Source organism: Palaemon carinicauda, chromosome 2 (genome assembly GCF_036898095.1).
Source record: "Palaemon carinicauda isolate YSFRI2023 chromosome 2, ASM3689809v2, whole genome shotgun sequence".
Lineage (NCBI taxonomy): Eukaryota > Metazoa > Arthropoda > Malacostraca > Decapoda > Palaemonidae > Palaemon > Palaemon carinicauda.
The window spans coordinates 34,451,891-34,474,390 of NC_090726.1; the positions used below are offsets into that span (position 1 = coordinate 34,451,891).

The 22,500-nt window shown below is 34.6% G+C and overlaps 1 protein-coding gene across 1 annotated transcript in view; it reads right to left on the reverse strand.

Annotated features, from left to right (window-relative positions):
* LOC137623755 (integrin alpha-8-like) overlaps nucleotides 1–22,500 on the reverse strand; it is a 69,606-nt gene that overhangs the window by 33,225 nt on the left and 13,881 nt on the right. The window contains exons 5-10 of the mRNA XM_068354584.1: nucleotides 18,814–18,958; nucleotides 17,027–17,094; nucleotides 10,894–10,942; nucleotides 9,417–9,589; nucleotides 3,459–3,692; nucleotides 1,127–1,226 (exon numbers count right to left, since the gene is read on the reverse strand). Coding sequence (XP_068210685.1) covers nucleotides 1,127–1,226; nucleotides 3,459–3,692; nucleotides 9,417–9,589; nucleotides 10,894–10,942; nucleotides 17,027–17,094; nucleotides 18,814–18,958 — 769 coding nt within the window. The remainder of the gene's footprint in view (nucleotides 1–1,126; nucleotides 1,227–3,458; nucleotides 3,693–9,416; nucleotides 9,590–10,893; nucleotides 10,943–17,026; nucleotides 17,095–18,813; nucleotides 18,959–22,500) is intronic.

Consider the following 22,500-nt stretch of genomic DNA (forward strand, 5'->3'; position numbering starts at 1 on the left):
TTTTCATACTTTTTTTTACTTAAGATATCTATAAATAGCTTCATGATGTTTTCAGTCGTTATTCTACTAGTTGATTAGGAAAATATTGGCATAGCGAGAATGTAGTTTGTTGTTTTATATTAGTATAGTTAGAACTTAATTTGATAGCTTGAGTTTCAGCAGATAGCGTCAAGCGGAAACTTAGACCCGAATGACGGGAAATATCAAAATATAGGTTAAACCAAGACGGATTTGGGGATCACTTTTTTTACCACTTCTATGATTTGCATGGATTATTTAGATATACATGCCTACCAAGACACACGTCCCCATGTTTACAGGGTGGGAAACAAGGGTTTCCCTTTAGTTGGGAATGAAAAGAAGGTAGGGATTACAAGTATAGTTTAAGTCAAAATAAAATTCAAAGTCATAATTTATCAAACTAGATGTTGCTATAACCCTAGTTCTTGTCGCAATTGTGGCAACACTTCCATTGATTAGAATTAGGTGCAAATGTGCAGTGGTATAGCTGTGGGTTTGCAGTTGAAATGTTTGGATTTCGACTTCTGATCTGCTACCCAGCAGTCAGCTGAGCTGTGCGCATGTACCACCTACAACTTGTTTTAAGGAAGAGGACAAGAACGCTAGCAACGTCATTTTACCTCCTAGAAGGAGTCGCTTAATTCTTTTGTGATGAGGGTAATAGTCCTATTCTCCTCTAATCCAGGTAAGGTACCTTATTCAATGCTTATGTTCATATATATATATATATATATATATATATATATATATATATATATATATATATATATATATATATATATATATATATATATATATATATATATATATATATATATATATATATATATATATATATATATATATATATATATATACACACACACACACACACACATATATATATATATATATATATATATATATATATATATATATATTTGTTGTATTAGTTACTTATCATTTTAGTTAACTGACCCGCAAATATGTAACTACAATATTTTTAAAGGCAGAGGGGGACAAACTTTCCTTCCTTTGGCTTGCAAACCATAGAGAGAGAGAGAGAGAGAGAGAGAGAGAGAGAGAGAGAGAGAGAGAGAGAGAGAGAGAGAGAGAGCTGTCTTACCATCATATCCATCCTTGTTTATATCTCCGAGTCCTGTAACGCTGAATCCGAAGAGCCCCCATTCAATATATCCTGGAATCTCTTGTTTGCCTTTATTGAGCTGCAGAAAATAAAATCATCAGATTTACATATTGGAATTTAGTTGATTGTTATTGAAACCAAGTAGTTGAGCCTTTCTCTTTTCTTTATGTAGTTACAACGAGCTACGTCAATATAAACCTTCAAGAAACAGGTAAAAATGCGTCTCAGGTAATGAATGAAGTATATTTTTATATACTATGAATTATTTTTCTAAATGCTCCAAGACAGAGACCTAAGTGCTCATAACATGACTTCGACGTTAGAAGTCCCTTCAAAAAAAGATTTTCAATACAGGCTTATATATACAAATTAGAGGCTAACTCATTTATACTTGATTAACAACGAACCATTTGATGAGGCTGGGAACTTTCACCTCCTTTTGTAAACAAGGGGGACCGTCCGCCATGGTGTTTTGGCATACCAATTTTCAGAAATCGCAAATCGTTTTATTGCTTCTGTGTATGCGTAAACATATCGTACATGCTCTGTAGAAGTTTCAGCCAATTATTTTTACAAATAACGAAGATTTAGCGGTCTTTAAATGATGACGTCATCTTTACTGCGTCGTCTGCATGAGTGAGTTTGACAATCATTTTTTGGGGGTTTATATTTGCATATTTATAGGGATTTTTTTACTTATGTTCCGAAATTTCGTACGTCTGGCAGAAATGGAAGGCATTGGTAGAGTGATCTACTCTTACAAGAACAGCAGCCAGAGTTTCTAAAGACATATAGAAGTTATAATGCATGTGTTTGTTTACTTGAAGTTTGTATGTATATTGTGTTTTCACAACGTCCTCGGAACTTTATAGCAAGGTCAATGTTACCTAAGGTCATAGAAAGAACAAATAGTCAATTATTTATTCCAAATAATGAAGATATAGTGGTCTTCAAATAATGATGTCATTCTTACTGTGTCATCTGCATGACTGAGTTTGATAGAATCATATTTGTGTTTATTTTTGCATCTCTCTGTCTCTCTCTCTCTCTCTCTCTCTCTCTCTCTCTCTCTCTCTCTCTCTCTCTCTCTCTCTCTCTCTTGAATTATTTTATACTGCCATTTATACAAATACTATAATACCAATGTTCAACTCTCTCTTAGTATCAAATAATGGTTGATCTCTCTCTCTCTCTCTCTCTCTCTCTCTCTCTCTCTCTCTCTCTCTCTCTCTCTCTCTCTCTCAATTTGAACTGCCATGTATATCAACCAAATACTATCACTCCAAAATTAAATTCATGATGATAAAGGGTAGCTAAATGAAAACTACCAGCTACGAGAACATCAGCCAGAGTTTCCAAAGACGTATAGAAGTTATAATGCATGTGTATGTTTACTTGAAGTCCGTGTGTACATTGTGCTTTCACAACGTCCTCTGGAACTTAATAGCAAGACCAATGTTACATAAGGTGATAGAAAGAACAAAAAGTAAGCAGAGAACAAGGAAAAAGAACCAAGAAGAGAGGGAAACATGAATAAGAGTACAAATCTGAAACATGCTAACTAAAACACTTGTAACAATGAGAGATTGCTGGCAACTCGTAACATAGTAATAGTAAACTGAGGGTTCAAATACCTCTTTTAGGGTGTGTTTATGTAGGCATAAACAATAAAAGTTATCATAATAATGTTATCTTGATTTCTTTAAGAACAGAAGCGAAAATTTTTTGCAAATCTTTCGGAGCTCATAACTCAAATACATACTTTTTCACACTTATGTACATTTTTCTCACATATTTGTTGTTCGATATGAGAGAGAAAGATATCATTGAAAATAGGAATATAAATCCGACAATTCTAATGGAATTTTGATTTTATTTTTACTTTCTTTTTCACGATTATTTTGCGCCTAGACGAGGAAAAAAGAATAAAAATTCGTAAAAAAGGAAAAGAAAAATTCCGTCTAACAGAATTGTTCGGTTTATAAAGTAGTTTTTATGGTATTAAATTCAATACATATGTTGTCGTATTAGTGGGGAAAAATGTACTTTAATTTTTTTTTAAAAACATGATTTTTGCTGATAAATCAAAGAGTTTTTGATCAAAGGGCTTAAGATTTTTCTATGATGAAGGTATCATATATGTCTAAAACATATAGAAATGGTGTATTTTGGATCATTAGGAAAAAAATGGCGAACATGGCGGACGGACCCCTAACTTTAAACTTATATTCCCTTTTTTACTATTCTAATTTGTCATAGTATTTTTATCATATATACACACACGCACACCTACACACTGTTTATTACTCACCTTACTGAGGGGCGAGTAATGAACGAAGACCTTGCCGCCATCTGGGAGGTGACATGACCCCGTAACGTACGACCAGGGTGATCCTATGAGGAGGTCGTCCGCCTTATCACCATTGAAGTCTCCCACGCCAAGGCTATAGCCAAATTTTGCTCCTGTTTCTACTCCTTTTATGTCACCTAAGTAGTTGTCAGGCTTTAAGCTGTATGGTATAACATCCGGTGGGTAAAATTTCACCTGTAATAATCAAAAGGATTTTAGGTAAATGTATATGCAGTCATTTGTGCATATATATACATATCCACAGGTGTGTGTGTGTATATATATATATATATATATATATATATATATATATATATATATATATATATATATATATATATATATATATTTATATATATATATTGATATCTCATTCTTTCTGCCTTGGAAATGATTAACCAAAGGAGAACTAATTTAAAATTACTTCTCTTAGGATTCAAACATAAACTTAACCATTCTGCTACCAAAAAAAGATGTAAATTTATTCCAACTGCTGAAAGTACTTCTGTCTGATTGATTCATTTGTAAGTAGAATTGAAAGCGACATATATTCAATATGATACGCAGTAGCAAAGTCTATAACGTGGCTATTCATAATAGTTTCGACATTGACATATGTGACTCAAGGTTGCAATTGTTGAGCCTCAAATTGTTTTATATTGAATTTATTCTATCTCGGGAGTGAGTAATAAAAAGGAAGGTCATTTGTGATGAATGATTATACCTAGACCAGGATTTGAACTAATGCTTCTTAATACCAACAGAACTAGATGATAGACTAGGCTTAACCTAGACTACACCAAGAGATAAGTACGTGAATATCGACTCTGTTGTAAAGGTTCCTATAAAATTCAGGTAGTGGTACTTGAAGAGTCCACCGTATAGTTTTATTTTAACTAATAAGGCATAGATTTGTGTAGACTAATGTTGCTTGGTGAGGGGATAAGACCTGGAAGGTGCCACCTAATAAATAAGACCTGTGCTTGACATTTGCAGAAGAAAATATGATTCACAACAAAAATTAAGCATTTTTGCCTAATAGAATGTTAATTTATATGAGGATACATGTACAGCTATGAAAACACATTTTAGTAATAATTCAATAGGAATAGTAGATACAGTATACAACAAAAACAGCTATTTCTAGACCAATGAAAGAAAGGGGCCTTATTCATAGCTGGGGTTTAGCCAGTTTTCATCCCTACGCTGGACATTGGTGATTGTAATATGTACAGTATATATATATATATATATATATATATATATATATATATATATATATATATATATATATATAACATATATATATCATATATATATATATATATATATATATATATATATATATATATATATATATATATATATATAACATATATATATCATATATAAAAGGAAGGATATATATATATGCATATGTATATCTGTAAAGAGTTAGATCTGTATTAAGAGATTCAGCAAAGCCAGATCTGTATTCAGGAGATCGAATTGATGTAAAGAATGTGGCATCATGTGCATAGGCAAAGACCTTATTTTCTAGGCCAAACCACATTTGTGTGTATAGTGTGAAAATCAATGGGCTTAGAACACTATCCTTAGAATACCAAGATCACATTCTTATACTCTTTATGGTTCCCATCAACCACCTATGCTTTGCAATTTATTACTTAAAAATTCAACAAAGTTGCTAAGAAAACACCCGTTTACTCCCGGCTGTTTGAGTTTGAAAACAGGGGCATCATGGTTAACATATTAAAGGCACCACTAAAATCAAGGCCAGTCATACGAACCTTCTGACTAAAATGAATGGATTTCTGTACAACATTGGTAATTTCATGTTCCAAGGCCTTGGCGAAAGCCAAATTGCAAAGTAGAGAACCTCATATTTAGACATTTTTCCAAAAGATTTTCAAAAACTTTCGCTAATATGGAAATGTGGCTGTAATCAGTAGGCCTATTATTATTATTTTTATTACTTGCTAAGCTACAACCCTAGTTGGAAAAGCAGGATGCTATAAACAGAGGGGCTCCAACTGGGAAATTTACCACAGTGAGGAAAGGAAACAAGGAAAAATAAAATATAAGAACAGTAACATCAAAATAAATATTTCCTATATAAACTATAAAACCATTAACAAAACATGAAGAGAAATAAGAGAAAATAGTGCCCGAGTGTACCCTCAAGCAAGAGAATTCTAACGCAAGACCGTGAAGGACCATGGTACAGAGGCTATGGCACTATCCAATACTAGAGAACAATGGTTTACTTTTGGAGTGTCCTCGTAGAAGAGTTGCTTACCATAGCTAAAGAGTCCCTTCAACCGTTACCATGAGGGAAGTGACCTTTGAACAATTACAATGCAGTAACCTCTTGGGTGAAGAAGAATTGTTTGGTAATCTCAGTGTTGTCAGGTGTATGAGGACAGAGGAGATTCTGTAAGGAATAGGTCAGACTATTCGGTGTGTTTAGGCAAAGGGAAAATGAACCGTAACCAGAAAGAAAGATCCAATGTAGTACTGCCTGGCCAGTTAAAGGACTCCATGACTCTCTAGCAGTGGTATCTCAACGGGTGGCTGGTTCCCAGGCCAACCTACAACCTATAAAACTACCATAAATGCATTTACATGATGGGGCAACATTACTAATTCTCCAATAAGTGCTAAAAACCCCTTCTCGCTTGCGGGATATAACAGACATCTTAGGAGTTAAGAAGTCAGTGGTCTTAATAAATACAAAGGAAAATACCATTTGGGTCTCCATCAAGGTACATCTAGAGAATTATAATTTTACTTCTTATTTTACCAAAAAGCTAAACTAATTAGTTTAGTCTCAGGAAAACATGAATGAAGAAGAAGAGGGTCTCATTACTTTGCTTACTGTCAAAGACATCAGCCAAAAGAGTTGACTTTTATTTTGGAGAGCGAGTGAAAGAGCCATCTAGTTCAAGTAAAGGAGGAACCGTAAGTCTGCACCAAAGAGTACACATTTAAGGGTACTCCACCACTTATGTTCGTGGGTTGTCCTAGAAAGGGTTTCTTTTATGGCCAAATTGTATTCCTTTTCAGTTGAAGAATAAACTTTTTGAGCTACAGCTCTTAAGCTGAGTATAGTTATTCCAAGTCAAATACTTATGGAATATGTTGACCAGATTCTCAACCAAGAGAACAAGCTCAACACTTTTATACAATTGAGACCAATAATCACTCAAAATGCCTATATAGTTTCCAAAGTTATATTAGTATATCACATCAGGGACATGTTACTTAGTCTTAATTACTAACGAAATTAAGGCATGAGTAGACGAACCAACTGGAGAACCATCCTTACTTATTATAACACCATGGGAATCCCTATATTCTAGGTCCAGGCAGTTTTATATATATTTATATATGTGTATTTATTTTCATATTTAATTTTTTTTAGGTAGGTTGACACCTAATCAATTTTAGGCTGCGACGTGAGGTCGTGCCACCTCGCAAAAATGGGGACAACACCTCGAGCCAGCTCGTGACAAGTCCTCGCAAGAAAATTGTTAAATGTCATGACATCACCAGGTTTTTAAAACCAGTTTAAACTTTGTCACGGCGTTGTGTGAGGTGATGACCTTGTGCCACCTTACAAGATTGTTTAGCGACATCGTACAAACGCCTCAAAGAATGTCGCCCAGGTTCGTGCCATTTTGTGCCATCTCGCGCCAGCCCCAACGCCTTGTTTTTTTTTGCAGTTCTTACCTCCAATTGTTACCCGATCCAGCAAGCAGCTTACCCCTACTTGGGCACAGCCTACGATATCTGGCGAGCTGGTTGTAAATTTGCTTATAAGGGACGGCAGGGATGTTTCCATCTATATTCTGGCCATTCATGTACTCGTATGTTTGTAATTCAATAGCCAAGGAAATACTGTATGCTATTGTGTGTTTTGGTCATGCCTTCATTCATACATATAACAAGTATATTTATTTAGATGAGAATGTATATGTATGTATGTATGTATGTATGTATATATGCATATATATGTGTGTGTGTATATATATATATATATATATATATATATATATATATATATATATATATATATATATGTGTGTGTGTGTGTGTGTGTGCTTGTGTGCACACATGTGTGGGTGTGTGTGTGTGCCTATAAGTTTTTGTAAGACTCGTATGCCACTAATATAAGGAATACTAAATTTCAAGTATTAATTATATAATAATAATTCTGTTATTTAGCATGCTAACTCTTATAAACCTAATTTCGAAATAATGTATTAAATATTCGTTTTAAACTTACTAATAGATATCAATGTTCTTTAAAACCTCAAAGAAGGTAAAAAAAAAAAAAAAGGGGTGGGGGAAATTTGATAATTTAAGGGAAAATACTGAAGTAAATGGAAAAGTAATGGGAAAATAGCAGCGCACAATTGAATGACATCTTGCTTATTTCTTAAGGCATCGGGATTCTTGCGCACAGCTTATGATGTCTGGCGAGGTGGTTGTAAATTGTATATTGCCTGCTTTATTTTGATTTGTTCGATACGATAGTGCCATGTTTTTCTTTTTATTGTTGTATGTGTCTGAGCTTCTGTTCAGTTACACAGTTTGGACACATTGCGTTGCTCTTCGTTTATTGATAATGCAGTTTCTTATCAGGCTCTCTTAATTTTTATGCCTTTTTCGTGAACATCCACAAAACCATTTTTCTTGCTTCAGTGGATCTGTGTATGGATTCATTTTATGCCTGTTCATATTCATTGTTATTTTTGTTATCATTAATGTCGATTATAATAGATTGTATGAAGATAAGTTTTTTAATTGATTATCACTCTCTTGCAGGCTGAAGATATTTAGGTTCGAAGCAACACAAGTATCAATTGCTTCATCTAATACTAGTTGATAATTTCAACACTTAATTTACATGTTAAAATATAGTATAAATACTTGAGTTCCAACAGATAGAATTTTGCTACTGCTAACTTTTTTATTTATATTCAATAAAATTATTTACATGATGCTTACCTATGATAGGAAGGAAATAAATTCTAGATTTCATTCCATATGAATTATTCCTAAGAAACAACAGATTGAATTGGTTTTAATTGTATATGAAACAACTCCAAATCACTTTAAAAAAAAAAAGGGTTGTTCATGAAATTAATTTTTTTTTTTAACTTTTACTCGAGGATTTAATCACACTAGAGAAAGTAATACTCAAGATGGTCAGTAAAGTAGTGTGTGACTTCCCCATACTTCGAGCACCCTGGTAGCTGGGGAACTTTTTATGTCACATCTAGTGATATTTGAAGGTACCTCGCAACACTCGTGGCACCTCGCTGGTACCTCATGACACTGCGTAAGGTACCTGGCAACACTGCGTCATTACATCGCAAAAGTGCGTAAACACCTCGCTTCATCTCGTGACACTTCGTAGGGAAACACCGCGTCCACCTCGTGGCACTGCACAAGACATCGTAAAACAACCTTATGCCATGTCGCAAGACATCGTAAAACTACCGCGTGCCATGTCGCAAGACATCGTAAAACAACCGCGTGCCATGTCGCAAGACATCGTAAAACAACCGCGTGCCATGTCGCAAGACATCGTAAAACAACCGCGTGCCATGTCGCAAGACATCGTAAAACAACCGCGTGCCATGTCGCAAGACATCGTAAAACAACCGCGTGCCATGTCGCAAGACATCGTAAAACAACCGCGTGTCATGTCGCAAGTGTGTTTTCACCAACGAGGTAGCACGACCCCACGTCGCAACACGTCGCAACACGTCGCAGCCAAAAAGTGCGTAGGTGTAAGCCTACCTTTATTTATTTTATTGGCATTTATTTTATTCCATTACATTGCATTTTTTTATTTATTTTATTGGCATTTATTTTATTCCATTACATTGCATTTTAAAAATTACTCACCTTTCCTTTATTTTTGAAATTCACCACAGACACGGCTATGGAAGTATTTTCTCCGTCGAATTTCCCCTGGACAACCTGCCAACCTTCGTAGGTTTCTGTCACTACTTGACGCTCGGCGATAAGATTTTGATATCCTCTTCCTTTACCAACAATTGGTTTGTTCGTGATTACTCCTGAGTAGATGAGAGATGAACATCTTATGAATAACTCATAACCAGTCGCACACTGTCATAGATATTTTGCTTCAGGTATTTCTTTAAAAAGGGGAAATATATATATATATATATATATATATATATATATATATATATATATATATATATATATATATATATATATATATATATATATAGATAGATAGATAGATAGATAGATAGATAGATAAATAACTAAATATTTGTGGTGAATGGGAGAATATGTGCTTTTAGTAAGATAGGAAGGATTTTAAAATTTGACTGCAAATATAGTACACATTTGTATGGTAAAAAGGCTAGAAAAATGACTAGTAGTCCTGGGCAGAATTCACTACTTTATAAAATTTGAGTAGTGACGGACTGATTCAATAAGTGAATTGCTTATGAAAAAAACGTTTGTTTGAGGTGCATTTGCATTAGAAATATGATTGATCGGTCAAATAAATTTAAAATGAAAGAATATTATATAAGGCCTTGAAAAACATTTGTGAATGCAGGATAGTTACGTTGTGATGAAGTAAATACAAGGAGAGAGGTTAATGAGGTCTCTAGAAAAGATGATTCGTTACATTGGGGTAAGTGCATCGGAGGGTTTTAAGAGAGATAGAAGGGTGTCTTTAAAGGTTCAAAGGTCGCTCATGAATGGCAGAGTCAATGGACAGTGGCAGTGCCCTAGAGACTGATCATATATACATATAATCAGTGCCCAAGCCCCCTCTCCATCCAAGCTAGGACCACGGTGGGCCAGGAAATGGCTGCTGACGATTCAGCAGGTAAACCTATTGGCTCCCTCAAACCCGCATCCTCAGCTCACACGGATGGCGAGGTTGCAGACCCTACAAAAAACTACCGAGCTTGAGCGTGACTCTAACTCCAGTTCAGCAGATTGCCAGGCAGGGACGTTTCCAGTAGGCTATTATAGGGAGGACTGTACTGTTGAAGAATTGGGACCAAGTGTTGAAGAATTGTGACCAAGTGTTGAAGAATTGGGACCAAGTGTTGAAGGATTGGGATCAAGTGTTGAAGGATTGGGACCAAGTGTTGAAGTATTGGGATCAAGTGTTGAAGGATTGGGACCAAGTGTTGAAGAATTGGGACCAAGTGTTGAAGAATTGGGACCAAGTGTTGAAGGATTGGGACCAAGTGTTGAAGAATTGGGACCAAGTGTTGAAGAATTGGGACCAAGTGTTGAAGGATTGGGACCAAGTGTTGAAGGATTGGGACCAAGTGTTGAAGAATTGGGACCAAGTAACGTGTATAAACCATGATAGTTGCCATTTTACCTTCCTCGTAGAATGCATTGGGTCCCCCCATTACCAATCCAAGTACAGGCTGAAAAAAGAAAAGAAATGTTTTGAATAGCTTTATAAATAAAACCGTGAAATTGCCGGTAATATTTATACTGAAACATCAGCAGAATGAAATTGCGTGAGTTGAGTTTTTTTTATTTGCAACATACCAGATTTATAAAGATTTTTCTCCAACTTTATTATCCTGCTGGAAGTTTATCTCGAAAAAGTTAATATAAATTCAGAAAAAACAATTGTTTACATGTTAATCCCCCTGATTATATATGGTGTTGCTAGAAGCACTCACATTTATATTTGACCACAACAGTAAATTATTACACATACACATTTATATATATATATATATATATATATATATATATATATATATATATATATGATAAAAAATGTAAATATACATGTATATTTGTGTAATTTTGTATTTATAATGGCAAATCTCTGGTATTATAGAAAAAGAGCAATCTGAAAACTACAGTAGAACACAGCATAACCTACTACTTAGACACAGCATAAACATATTCAAACATGGATATATAAAAGTATATATATAATATAATATATATATATATATATATATATATATATATATATATATATATATATATATATATATAATATATAGATTGATAGATAGATAGATAAATACATACATACATACATACATGCATACATATTTATATTTCAAGGTGTTTAAATACACTTACCTATGCCAACTATGATACTGTGCCTTTCTTTTCTTTCCCAAGTTGTAAAATGTGATTTGCCCTTCACAGGCTAGGGCAAAGTTGTAGGGAGACCCCATCAAGAAAATACATGGGGTATTCTATAATACACTTCCCTTAAGGTAAAGCTTGGTCGGTATGTGGCATTAGATGTCTCGGAACTTCTGCCTGCTACGATCAAAATCTGACCATGATGCTGTACTGCACGTGTTTCATACACACTGTTCTGATATTTTCTCGTGATAGTCATATAGTTTTCAAAATTAAAAAATAAAAACACTTCATGTTTTGATAAGATGCATTTATCATATATTTTGACATAATTTCATGATTTTCTACCTATACATTTTCTGATATTTTCGCCCAATATTTATTTTAATATTGTTACTATTCTTAAAATATTTTATTTTTCCTTATTTCCTTTCCTCGCTGGGCTATTTTCCCTGTTGGGGCCCCTGGGCTTATATAATCCTGCTTTTCCAACTAGGGTTGTAGCTTAGCATTTGATGATAATAATAATAATAATAATAATAATAATAATAATAATAATAATTTGTAGTGCTATGTTTTTAATCTTTCGCTCTCTTCCGCACTGGTAATAAAAAAACTTGTTCAAGCTTGCCATTGCACATATAAGATGGTTTGATTGTTTGTGCCATTGTTGTCGTCAACCTTTTTTTATATTAGCTCGTTATTTTGATGAATAAAGTCACTTATGACTCACCTGCCCCTCTCTATTAGTACTTAATAGCTATCTTACGACAATTGATAACCCAGTGGATAATCAGTTCTACACAGCATTTTCACCCAGAGTAAAGCGCACCGCTTTACTCTTCTTACATTGCTGCCCACTGATCCTGACTCTCCGACACACGCCATCTCGATGAAACTGCCTCCCTTCGCCAGCAGAAAAGCGTTTGCCTGGTTCCAGTAGGACAATTTGCATCAAGGGCAGGACTCCCTCAAGCAACAAATCAGTCTATGTCTTCACGGCATTCCCCGAGGACATTTTCCCAGAAATCTTCGATTGGCTTTGAGACCAATGGGTCTACCCCAATAGCATACGACATCCTCAAAACATACTTCCTGGAGCTGTACTTACCATCGCCAGCTGCCCATACAGCCAAGCTTTTCCAGCTCTCAACATCTGTTAGGGGACCAAAAGACATCACTTGTCCTCAGGGAGATGATCAGTATCGTTCGCTTTTAACCTGCCACAATTGACTTTCCTTAGGAAGTGAACCTACTTTGTACCCTTTGGGTACGATGCCTAACCAAACCTGTATGTGCCGCCATCCCCAGTGTTGATACATTGCCCATGAAGGACCTGATGACAAAAGTAAACGCCCTTATGGACAGCCACTTCACCACTTTCAAGACCATGCAGACAGGTATCCATGTTTATGGCTTACCAGGACTGACATCACAGAGGAGGATGAAGTTGGAGTCATATAGGGTGACGTCTTAACAACGGAGAGATGTGTAGGATGTCCTACATGCTTGGTACTCTGGATCTTTTCATTGGGCTTCTGCTAAGGCATTGTAATCCAATCACAGGTGAATGGCAGCCAGTGTGTTTCTTGACGGCATCTACAATAGGATTCATTTTCCCAGGAATGTGTTGAAGGGTGCAGCTGTATTCAGCTAAAGTGGAAAGATGTCGGTTTCATTGTATATTATTACATCTCAATGTATCCTAGTATTCCAACTACTTTTTCTTATAGGAAAAATTACGCTCCCTTCGAAAATAACACTCGTTCCCGTCGCAAATGAATAGTTACAGAAATATATATACATCTATATCCGCCGATAATGGGGGACCCCCAGTGGGAACTCGGGGTTTTGGGTGGGGAAAACATACTGGGGAACCGATATATAACCGTAATTCAGTCCTTTTCTTCTCTATACATTTCTTTCTGGTATTTATTATAACCGTAGGAAAAGACAAATCAGTATAACTGGATATATTTGGGAGGAGCCGTTTCAAAGGTTATTTCTTGTAGTAATACAGTAACCAGTGCTGCCAACGCCTGATGTAGTTTAAATGTTAGCATTCCATTCCTGATGTAGATCAAATGTTAGCGATCCTTGCTAACATTAGCACCCATTTGTTCGTTCGTCCGTTCGCACCTGCGCATATATAACCCCCCTGCGCAGGAGTTTTTCTCCCAAATTACTCTTTTTATTACCTTATTATTTTCTCATTTTATATTCCCATTCAATATTATTTATCATACATTCCATTTTACCTTCCTATATTGGGTTTATTTGTATGGTTATTTCCTTTCCCATTTGTACGTACGTTCGTTTCATCAGTTTCCGATCTGCGCATATATCCCCCCCCCCCTGCGCAGGAGTTTCCTCTCCCCCTTTACTCTTTTTATTATCGTGTTATTTTCTCATTTTTTATTCCCATTCAATATTATTTATCATTCATTCCATTTTACCTTCCTATATTGGGTTTATTTGTTTGGTTATTTCTTTCTCTCTTCCTGGTTGCACATGAATACTTACTCTGGACTAGTTTTTTTATCCAGTTAATTCTCGGTATGATCATCTCATTTTATATTCCCATTCAGTATTATTTACCGTTCATTCCATGTTACCTTCCTATATTGTTTTTATTTATTTTTGTTGGTTATTTCTTTTTCTCTCCTCTGTGTCTTATAAATCCTTTCTCTGGTCTAGTTTCCGTATTTAGTTCATTCATGTTTACCCTCTAGAGTTCTTTGTTTTTCCCTTAACCAATCACCGCCCTAGGCCTATTCAGATATCTCCCTACCCCCCCCACTTCCCTTAACCCTATTATCGGTCTTTTCACACCCTTTGTTCCATTGCCTTTCCCGTTGTACCCTTTGTCCTGGTGAGGTGTTCTGCATTCTCAGGGTTTAAAGTGCCCCTAGTGCCGTTTGGTTTTATCTTATAGGCAAGACATTCTCGTGTTTTATTGCAATTGTGAATCCATCATTCGTAAAACTAAGAAGAAACGCCGTTGTGGTTATACCGTTACTGCCTATAAAGGTACTTTTTTGGGCAAAAGTCGTCTACCCCCATGGAAGATGATAATATGTGCCATCCACTTTTTGCATAAACATTCGGACCATGAGACCCTCATGGATGGTATCGACATATCTTCGAAAACTAGTGTCGATTGGAGAAGTTTCTGTTCCCAGGTTACCGAATACTTCGACGTTTTCTTCATATAGGTAAGTCATTCCTCAATAGCCATTATACGTGTTTTGTGACCGGGGTACTTCTAGGCAAGGTTAGGTGGGTTTGTTAGGTTCTGTGGTCTTTCTGTACTATTTATATATTGTGTAACAGTTATATGGAAAAATTATTTAATATTCGAATGGAAATATTTATAATTTCTGCCACTAGTAATGCCATTGTGTCGTTGGTAGTTCTGTGTTCCATTCGTCAGCGTTGGTAGTACTGTGAATCAAAGTTAGTCATTCCCCAATGCTTATTATATGAGTTTTGTGACCGGGGTACTTCTAGGCAAGGTTAGGTGGGTTTGTTAGGTTCTGTGGCCTTTTGGTACTTTTTATTTATTGTTTGATAGTTATATGGAAATATTATTTAGTTTACGTATGGAAATATTTAGCATTTCTATCTCTAGAAATGACATCATGCCGTTGGTAACACTGTGTACCATTCGTCATCGTTGGTAGTTCTGTCAACCATTGGTAACGTTGCTAATATTATCGTCTCCTACATCTGTTGTTTATATATTTTAACTCAGTATATATGTCAGCAGTGTTAATATTTATATGGTTCATTTGTATTGTATTTCATTGTGTGATTTCGCACAGGAAATATATGATTTCCTATAGTAGATATCGTGATTTAACTGATTTTCTCATTCATTTCATCCGTAATAACATCAACCAATTCGTCAACTTATAACTAACCGAATTGGTTGATCTGTTTGTTTGCGATTGAAATGATCATCAAAATCGGTTAAATCACGTTATTTGCTATAGGAAATCATATATTTCTTGTGCGAAATCACAGTATGGAATAATATACAAATTTACCAAGATGTCAGCCTTGGCAGTCCTACCAACTGTCAAACTGTAGAATGAAGGCGTGCACCAGAGGTATGTGGTCTGTGAGGGTGTAACTTCTAAGAAATGGTGAAAGTGATAGACAGCTAAATGCACTGCCAGCAATTCGCGGTCGAAGGTAGATTAGCCGGATTCTGCCTTAGACAGCTTTCTACCGAAAAAGGCCACTGGGTTGGGTGAGCCATTGATCACCTGCTCAAGTACTGCACCAATAGTGACGTCGCTGTCATCAGTGGAGCGGAGGAGAGGGGCATGTGGCACAGGAAAAGTGAGAGGAGTAGCGGTTGATAGGGCATTTTTGTGTTGCAAAAGGCTGCTTCCTGCAGGGAACCCCACTTCAGGTCTATTGGGTTGCCCTTGAGGGAGGCGTAGAGGACAAGAGTGGCAGTGATGGCTCGCAGCAACCAGTGGTAATAGTTTATCATGCCCAATTCTTCCAGGGGTTTAATCGTCGAGTGCGCGTGGAAATTCTGAACAGTTGATACCTTCTCCTGGAGGGAGTGGACGCCTTCTGGACTGATGCAATGCCCTGAGAACAATACTTTGTTTGTGCCAAAGGTGGGCTTGTCATACTGGAGTACAGTGCTCTCATGAGTCAGTCAACGTGTTTATTAACTATCTTAGACTATGTTCGAATTTGTTCTCAGAATATAATGCCATGGTCCGATTTATTCTATTTTATTGCCCATAAATCAACTTTCTATGATTAAATTTAAGAAAATGAGTAAAGATATAGAAACCAATACCAGCTACAATACATACTGGGATTACTGTATTCTTTTGGAAACATTAGCTTTAAGATGCAGAGATACCAAAGTGGCATATTTCGGTCAACTATCAGCCTTGAGTGTCATCCTGTGTTATGTAACTTGCAATGTATACTGTACTCATCAAGTTTTGAAAAACCACCCAAGCCTCCAAAGTCTATTTTATACTTTTCTGGATGTTTTGGTGTTATTGTAGAATACACTTTTTCCAATATTTGATGTAACATTCCTTATGTTATAGTATTATATTTCAATAAATATTTTGATAGGGCCTTGAATGGGAATAGGCATGATAGGGCTCTAGTTTCTTATGGTTCGATTTTGTATATCACTGGGGTCTACTTTGTTTTGGACCAAAATTTGCTTAGTGCCACACGATCTGGCCCTTTGAGTGTTAGAAAGCCTCCTAGGTAGGTAAGGCTAGATTCAAGTTTTAAGGAAAAAGGTTTCAAAATCCTAAGCTCATTTTCTGGACCCCAACACTAGATGGAACATTTCATGGATTGAATAGAATCAGTAAAGAATTAACTATGATAGTAGTTCTTACCTGCTTAATCAAAGATGAACTGAATCCAACCAAGGCATTTTGTAAGGTTTTTGGTTTAGGGTACCGAGCTGAAAAAAGAACAAAGGTACTTTTATTTGAAGGTTATTGCTGTAAAATTTACAATATCATATAGAAATGTATTTTATACTATCATTATTATTACAATTTTTGTGATTATTTATATTATTATGATTATGATGATGATGATGATGATTAATATTGAATGACATAAACACCATGTATCTTTACCTATATTTTATTCATAAAATTTCCTTACAGAAATAGATGAAAGACGTGCGAAGTAATAGTTTACAATAAACAATTATGAATAAGAATCATACAAATTGAGATGTTTAAAGATATACATTGTTCTGATATTTTCTCGTCATAGTCATATAGTTTTCAAAATTTAAAAAGAACACTTAATATTTTGATAAGATGCATTTATCATTTATTTTGACATAATTTCACAATTTTCTACCAATACACTTTTCTGACATTTCCGCCCAATAGTCATATCGTTTTCAGTATTAAAAAAGAACCCCCTTTTTTTTATAAGATCCCTTTTGTCATGTATTTTGACATTATAATTTCACTATTTTTTTACCAATGCACTGTTCAGATATTTTCACGCAATAGTCATATAGTTTTCAATATTTGAAAGATAATAATCTAATAATAAGAAGCATGTTATCATTTATTTTGACATTATAATTTCAGGTGTAATAACAATTGTAAGAGCATATATGATATAGCATTTGATAGGTGTCAATTTTTAAGCAGTAAATGATAAATCATCCTTTTAGGCAACATTTCTTTTCAACACATTATTATTATTATTATTATTATTATTATTATTATTATTATTATTATTACTACTTGCTAAGCTACAACCCTAGTTGGAAAAGCCGGATTTTATAAGCCCAAGGGCTCCAACAGGGAAAACGGGCCCAGTGAGGAAAGGAAATAAAGATATAAATAAACTACAAGATGAGTAATGAACAAATTTTTTTTAAGAACTATAACATTAGCATAAATCTTTCATATATAAACTATGAAAAAAATTTAAATGAAAAACTAAGAGGAAGAGAAATAAGATAGAATGATGTGCCCGAGTGTACCCTCAAGCAAGAGAGAACTCTACCCCAAAACAGTGGAAGACCATGGTACAGAGGCTATGGCACTACCTAAGACTAGAGAACAGTGGTTTGATTTTGGAGTGTTCTTCTCTTAAAAGAACTGCTTACCATAGTAAAGAGTCTCTTCTACCCTGAGCCACTGAACAATTACAGTGCAGTAGTTAACCCCTTGAGCGAAGAAGAATTGTTTGGTAAAATCTGTGTTAGCAGGTGTATGAGGACAAAGGAGAATATGTAAAGAATAGGTCAGACTATTGGGTGTATGTATAACAAAATGAAAATGAGCCGTAACCAGAGAAGGATTCAATGTAGTACTGTCTGGCCAATCAAAGGACCTAATAACTCTAGCGTTAGTATCTCACCGGGTGGCTGGTTCCCTGGCCGAATCATTTGAACACTGAATTACATTTGGCATAAGGTTAAATCAACGTACGTGGATGAATGTTTTCAATATTTATATATATATATATATATATATATATATATATATATGTATGTATATATATATGCATATATATATATATATATATATATATATATATATATGTATGTATGTATATATATATATGCATATATATATATATATATATATATATATATATATATATATATATATAACTCAAGACCTTTCTCAAAAATAGCACTTACATTTTAGAAGACCCATGGTCTTGGGAATGCTGTCTGCATCCTTCAGGATAAAGCAGGCACCCCTTGGCTGCAGCGTCCATTCGTCTTTGAAACGAGTGGCATCTATTTTATCTTGCACTGCCAGAGTATAACGTGGAGCGCATACCTGAAAGGAAATTGTCGACTGATACAGAAAACAACCCTCGTACATATACATATGAAAGTATACGCATACTAAAACACAAATACTAAATCGTACATTGTAAACTCATATCGATGGTAGGTTCGGTGTTTGACTTTTGAGCAAGTCCGAATGCTATTCTTAGGTCCCTTTTATTAATATATGCACTTTGTTATATACATTACAGTTACTTGAATGTGCAGGATTGCAACATGAGAACTAGGGAGCGCAGCTACCACCACCACTCTTAAGGTAATTTGTAAAGAACCTAAGTTAACATTTACCTGTAGAGTATTGATGGCCGATTGCATGGCTTCTGTTACCCATTTACCAACCCAAGAGTTCTTATTGATATTTGATCAGAAACACATACGCACACACACACACACACACACACATATATATATATATATATATATATATATATATATATATATATATATTTATATTTATATATGTGTGTGTGTGTGTGTGTGTTTCTGTATTTGTATGTATTATATTATTTTATCACTAAGCACCTGTGATTTTCATTTATTTCAAATGAGCCAGAAATTCACTTAATATCGAACTCGCTCTTCCTTTGATATTGAATATTTCTGCCGTCCCAAGGATTCGAGCCTCAGAGATTTGTTAGGGAGAAGGGTTAATTACTGCCCTCATATCTTTAATTCGATAGCAATGTGTACATCTAAGCTGAAATTACTTTTTAAGTCTCCAGGTGGTTGATTGCTTAATTCTACTGTCAACTCTATTATATACCAATCAAAAATAGGTAACTGTTCGAATCTTTATGTGGGTAATCTTGACATTTAGGTATTAAAACTGAATAATTTTTATGTGAGATAAAAATATCGATATAGTAAACATTTGTATGTATCTTAACTCAAATATGGTAAAAAATGTTCTTTCATCTGCTTAGAAAATTCATTGAAATGTCTTTGTTCTAACGTATATTGTGAATTTATTTGTCATTTCATTATTGTTATAAAAGAAAAACGTTTTTCTGGCTACAATATCATATATAACGATATCTAAGATCTGTCACGAAGAGTGTTTATGCATCAGCTGAAAATGAATACAATTTGACCAAACAGAAACCGTTTCTGGTACGTCTGAAGATTACGAAAGGTGTGTTAAGGTCAAATCTGTACGTTTTATTGTAATTCTAATGGTTCCTCCTTTGCGTAAACCAAATGGTCCTGTCACTCATTGTTAAATGAGAAAGGCAGCCCCCTTTTGCTCTAGGTTTCGAAATTAAACAAACACAAAGCTTATATGCTTTATGCCTTTTTTCTTAAAACCTGTATTAGTAATTACATTCGCCAAAAGGTTATATTTTGATAGGTGTTTACTTATTTATTCAAGTTTGTATTTGTTTGTGATTCGCACAATGAAATGGGGTAGGATGATTGGCAATGATCCAAGGACAATTTGATTAGATTTTGGGAGTAATTGGGTCAAAGGTCAAGGTAACGAAAAGGTTAAAAAATGTATCTTTGCTATTTCGTGTAAATTCTTATCCAGTCTGCATGAAATTAGTACCAAAATGTGCATAACTCAATTCGTATTTTGTGATATGCAACATGATCAAGAACAAGGTAACGAAAAGAGGAAAACGTCTTTTTGTTATATCGTGGTCGAATCTCCTGTAATTTGATGGGATGACTGGCCATGATCCAAGGACACTTTGATTAGATTTTGGGATTGATTGGGTCAAAGGTGAAGGTCACGAAAAAGTTAAAATCATCTCTGCTGTATTGTGGTCAATTTTTATATGATTTGCATGAAACTACAGTAGTGCTAAAATGTGCATAATTCAATTGCTTATATTGTGATATACAGCGTGATCAAGGTCATGAAAAGTTCATACACATCTTTTTGCTATATAGTGGTCGAATCTCATGAAATTTGCTGGTATGATTGGCCATGATCCAAGGACAATTTGATTAGATTTTGGAAGTGATTGGATCAAAAGTCAAAGTCAAGAAACGGTAAAAAAATTTCTTTTTGCTTTAACGTGGGTCATTTCTATCAGATTTGCATGAAACTAGTGGCAAAATGTACATAAATCAATTGCCTATATTGTGATTTGGCATTGGCGGAGAATCGTTTACTGGACTCCGGTGTTATTTGAGGTATAGACCTTTAAAATCCTTTTATTTTGCTCTCTTGTAAAGACTTTCTTAGATCCAAGCTATCAGTGGAGGTCTAGCAAGTTTGTTCAATTTAGTAAATGTGTTGGGTTTTTATTGCCGTCAAATCTCTATAACTATAATAATAACTTTAGCTTTTGAACAATTGTAGAAAATCGTCTGAAAGCAATCATTTGTTTCGTAATTTTTTACGACTTTTAAGCAGCAAGTGATTGGCCTTACATAAGGTAAGAGAAATTTGAAACAAATGTGGTTCAAGTGTGGGTTTTGCTAATATATATATATATATATATATATATATATATATATATACATATATATATATGTATATATATATATATATATATATATATATATATATATATACATACATACACACACACACACACACACACACACACATATATATATATATATATATATATATATATATATATATATATATATATATCACTAACACACGTGATTTCAATCAATGTAAATATCAACCACAATGGCATTTAATACCGAATGCTATCTTGGGAATACATATCCACTGGAATTCATTTATGGTAATAACTTCTGGTTGGGCAGAGATTCGAACTCCTGCCTATTCAGCCGAAACCATGCCTGTCAGGACTCTACACCAACTGAGCTATCTTGATAGCTCAGTTGGTAGAGTCAAAGTTCTCGCTGGCATGGTTTCGGCTGAATAGGCAGGGGTTCGATTCTCTGCCCAGCCAGAAGCTATTACCATAAATTCCATTGGATATATATTCCCAAGATAGAATTCGGTATTAAATGCCATTGGGGTTAATATTTACACACACAGACATTATATATATATATATATATTTACATATATATATATATATATATATATATATATATATATATATATATATATATATATATATTGTAAATAGGGTAATTGTTTACAACACCACGCTCTCCATTTACTCCAATATAATGCAATCCTGCAGTTTTCATCTTCTTGCAAAGTAATTAGGTGGTTATTTAAATTCTGGGAAAGCAGTAATTAGCAAGATATGTTGAGGAGGGGAGAAGGGGTTATAAAAAGAAAATAGCTCGGTTTCCTCACTAAACGACATAGAACTGACATGTCAACATAGTCAATCAAACAGAATTCGTGATGCCAGCGTACATAAACAGAAGTTCGTGATGCCAGCGTACATTTGATATACAGTATATTCAAAATATACTTAATCTAAAATTGAGTGATTACTCAAAAGTGTAACTATTTGTAAATTGCATATTTTATGGACACTTTTGAGTAATTAATCCATTTTTAATTAAGTATATTTTGAATATACAGTATATCAAATGTACGCTGGCATCACGAACTTCTTTTTATATACGCTGGCATCACGAATT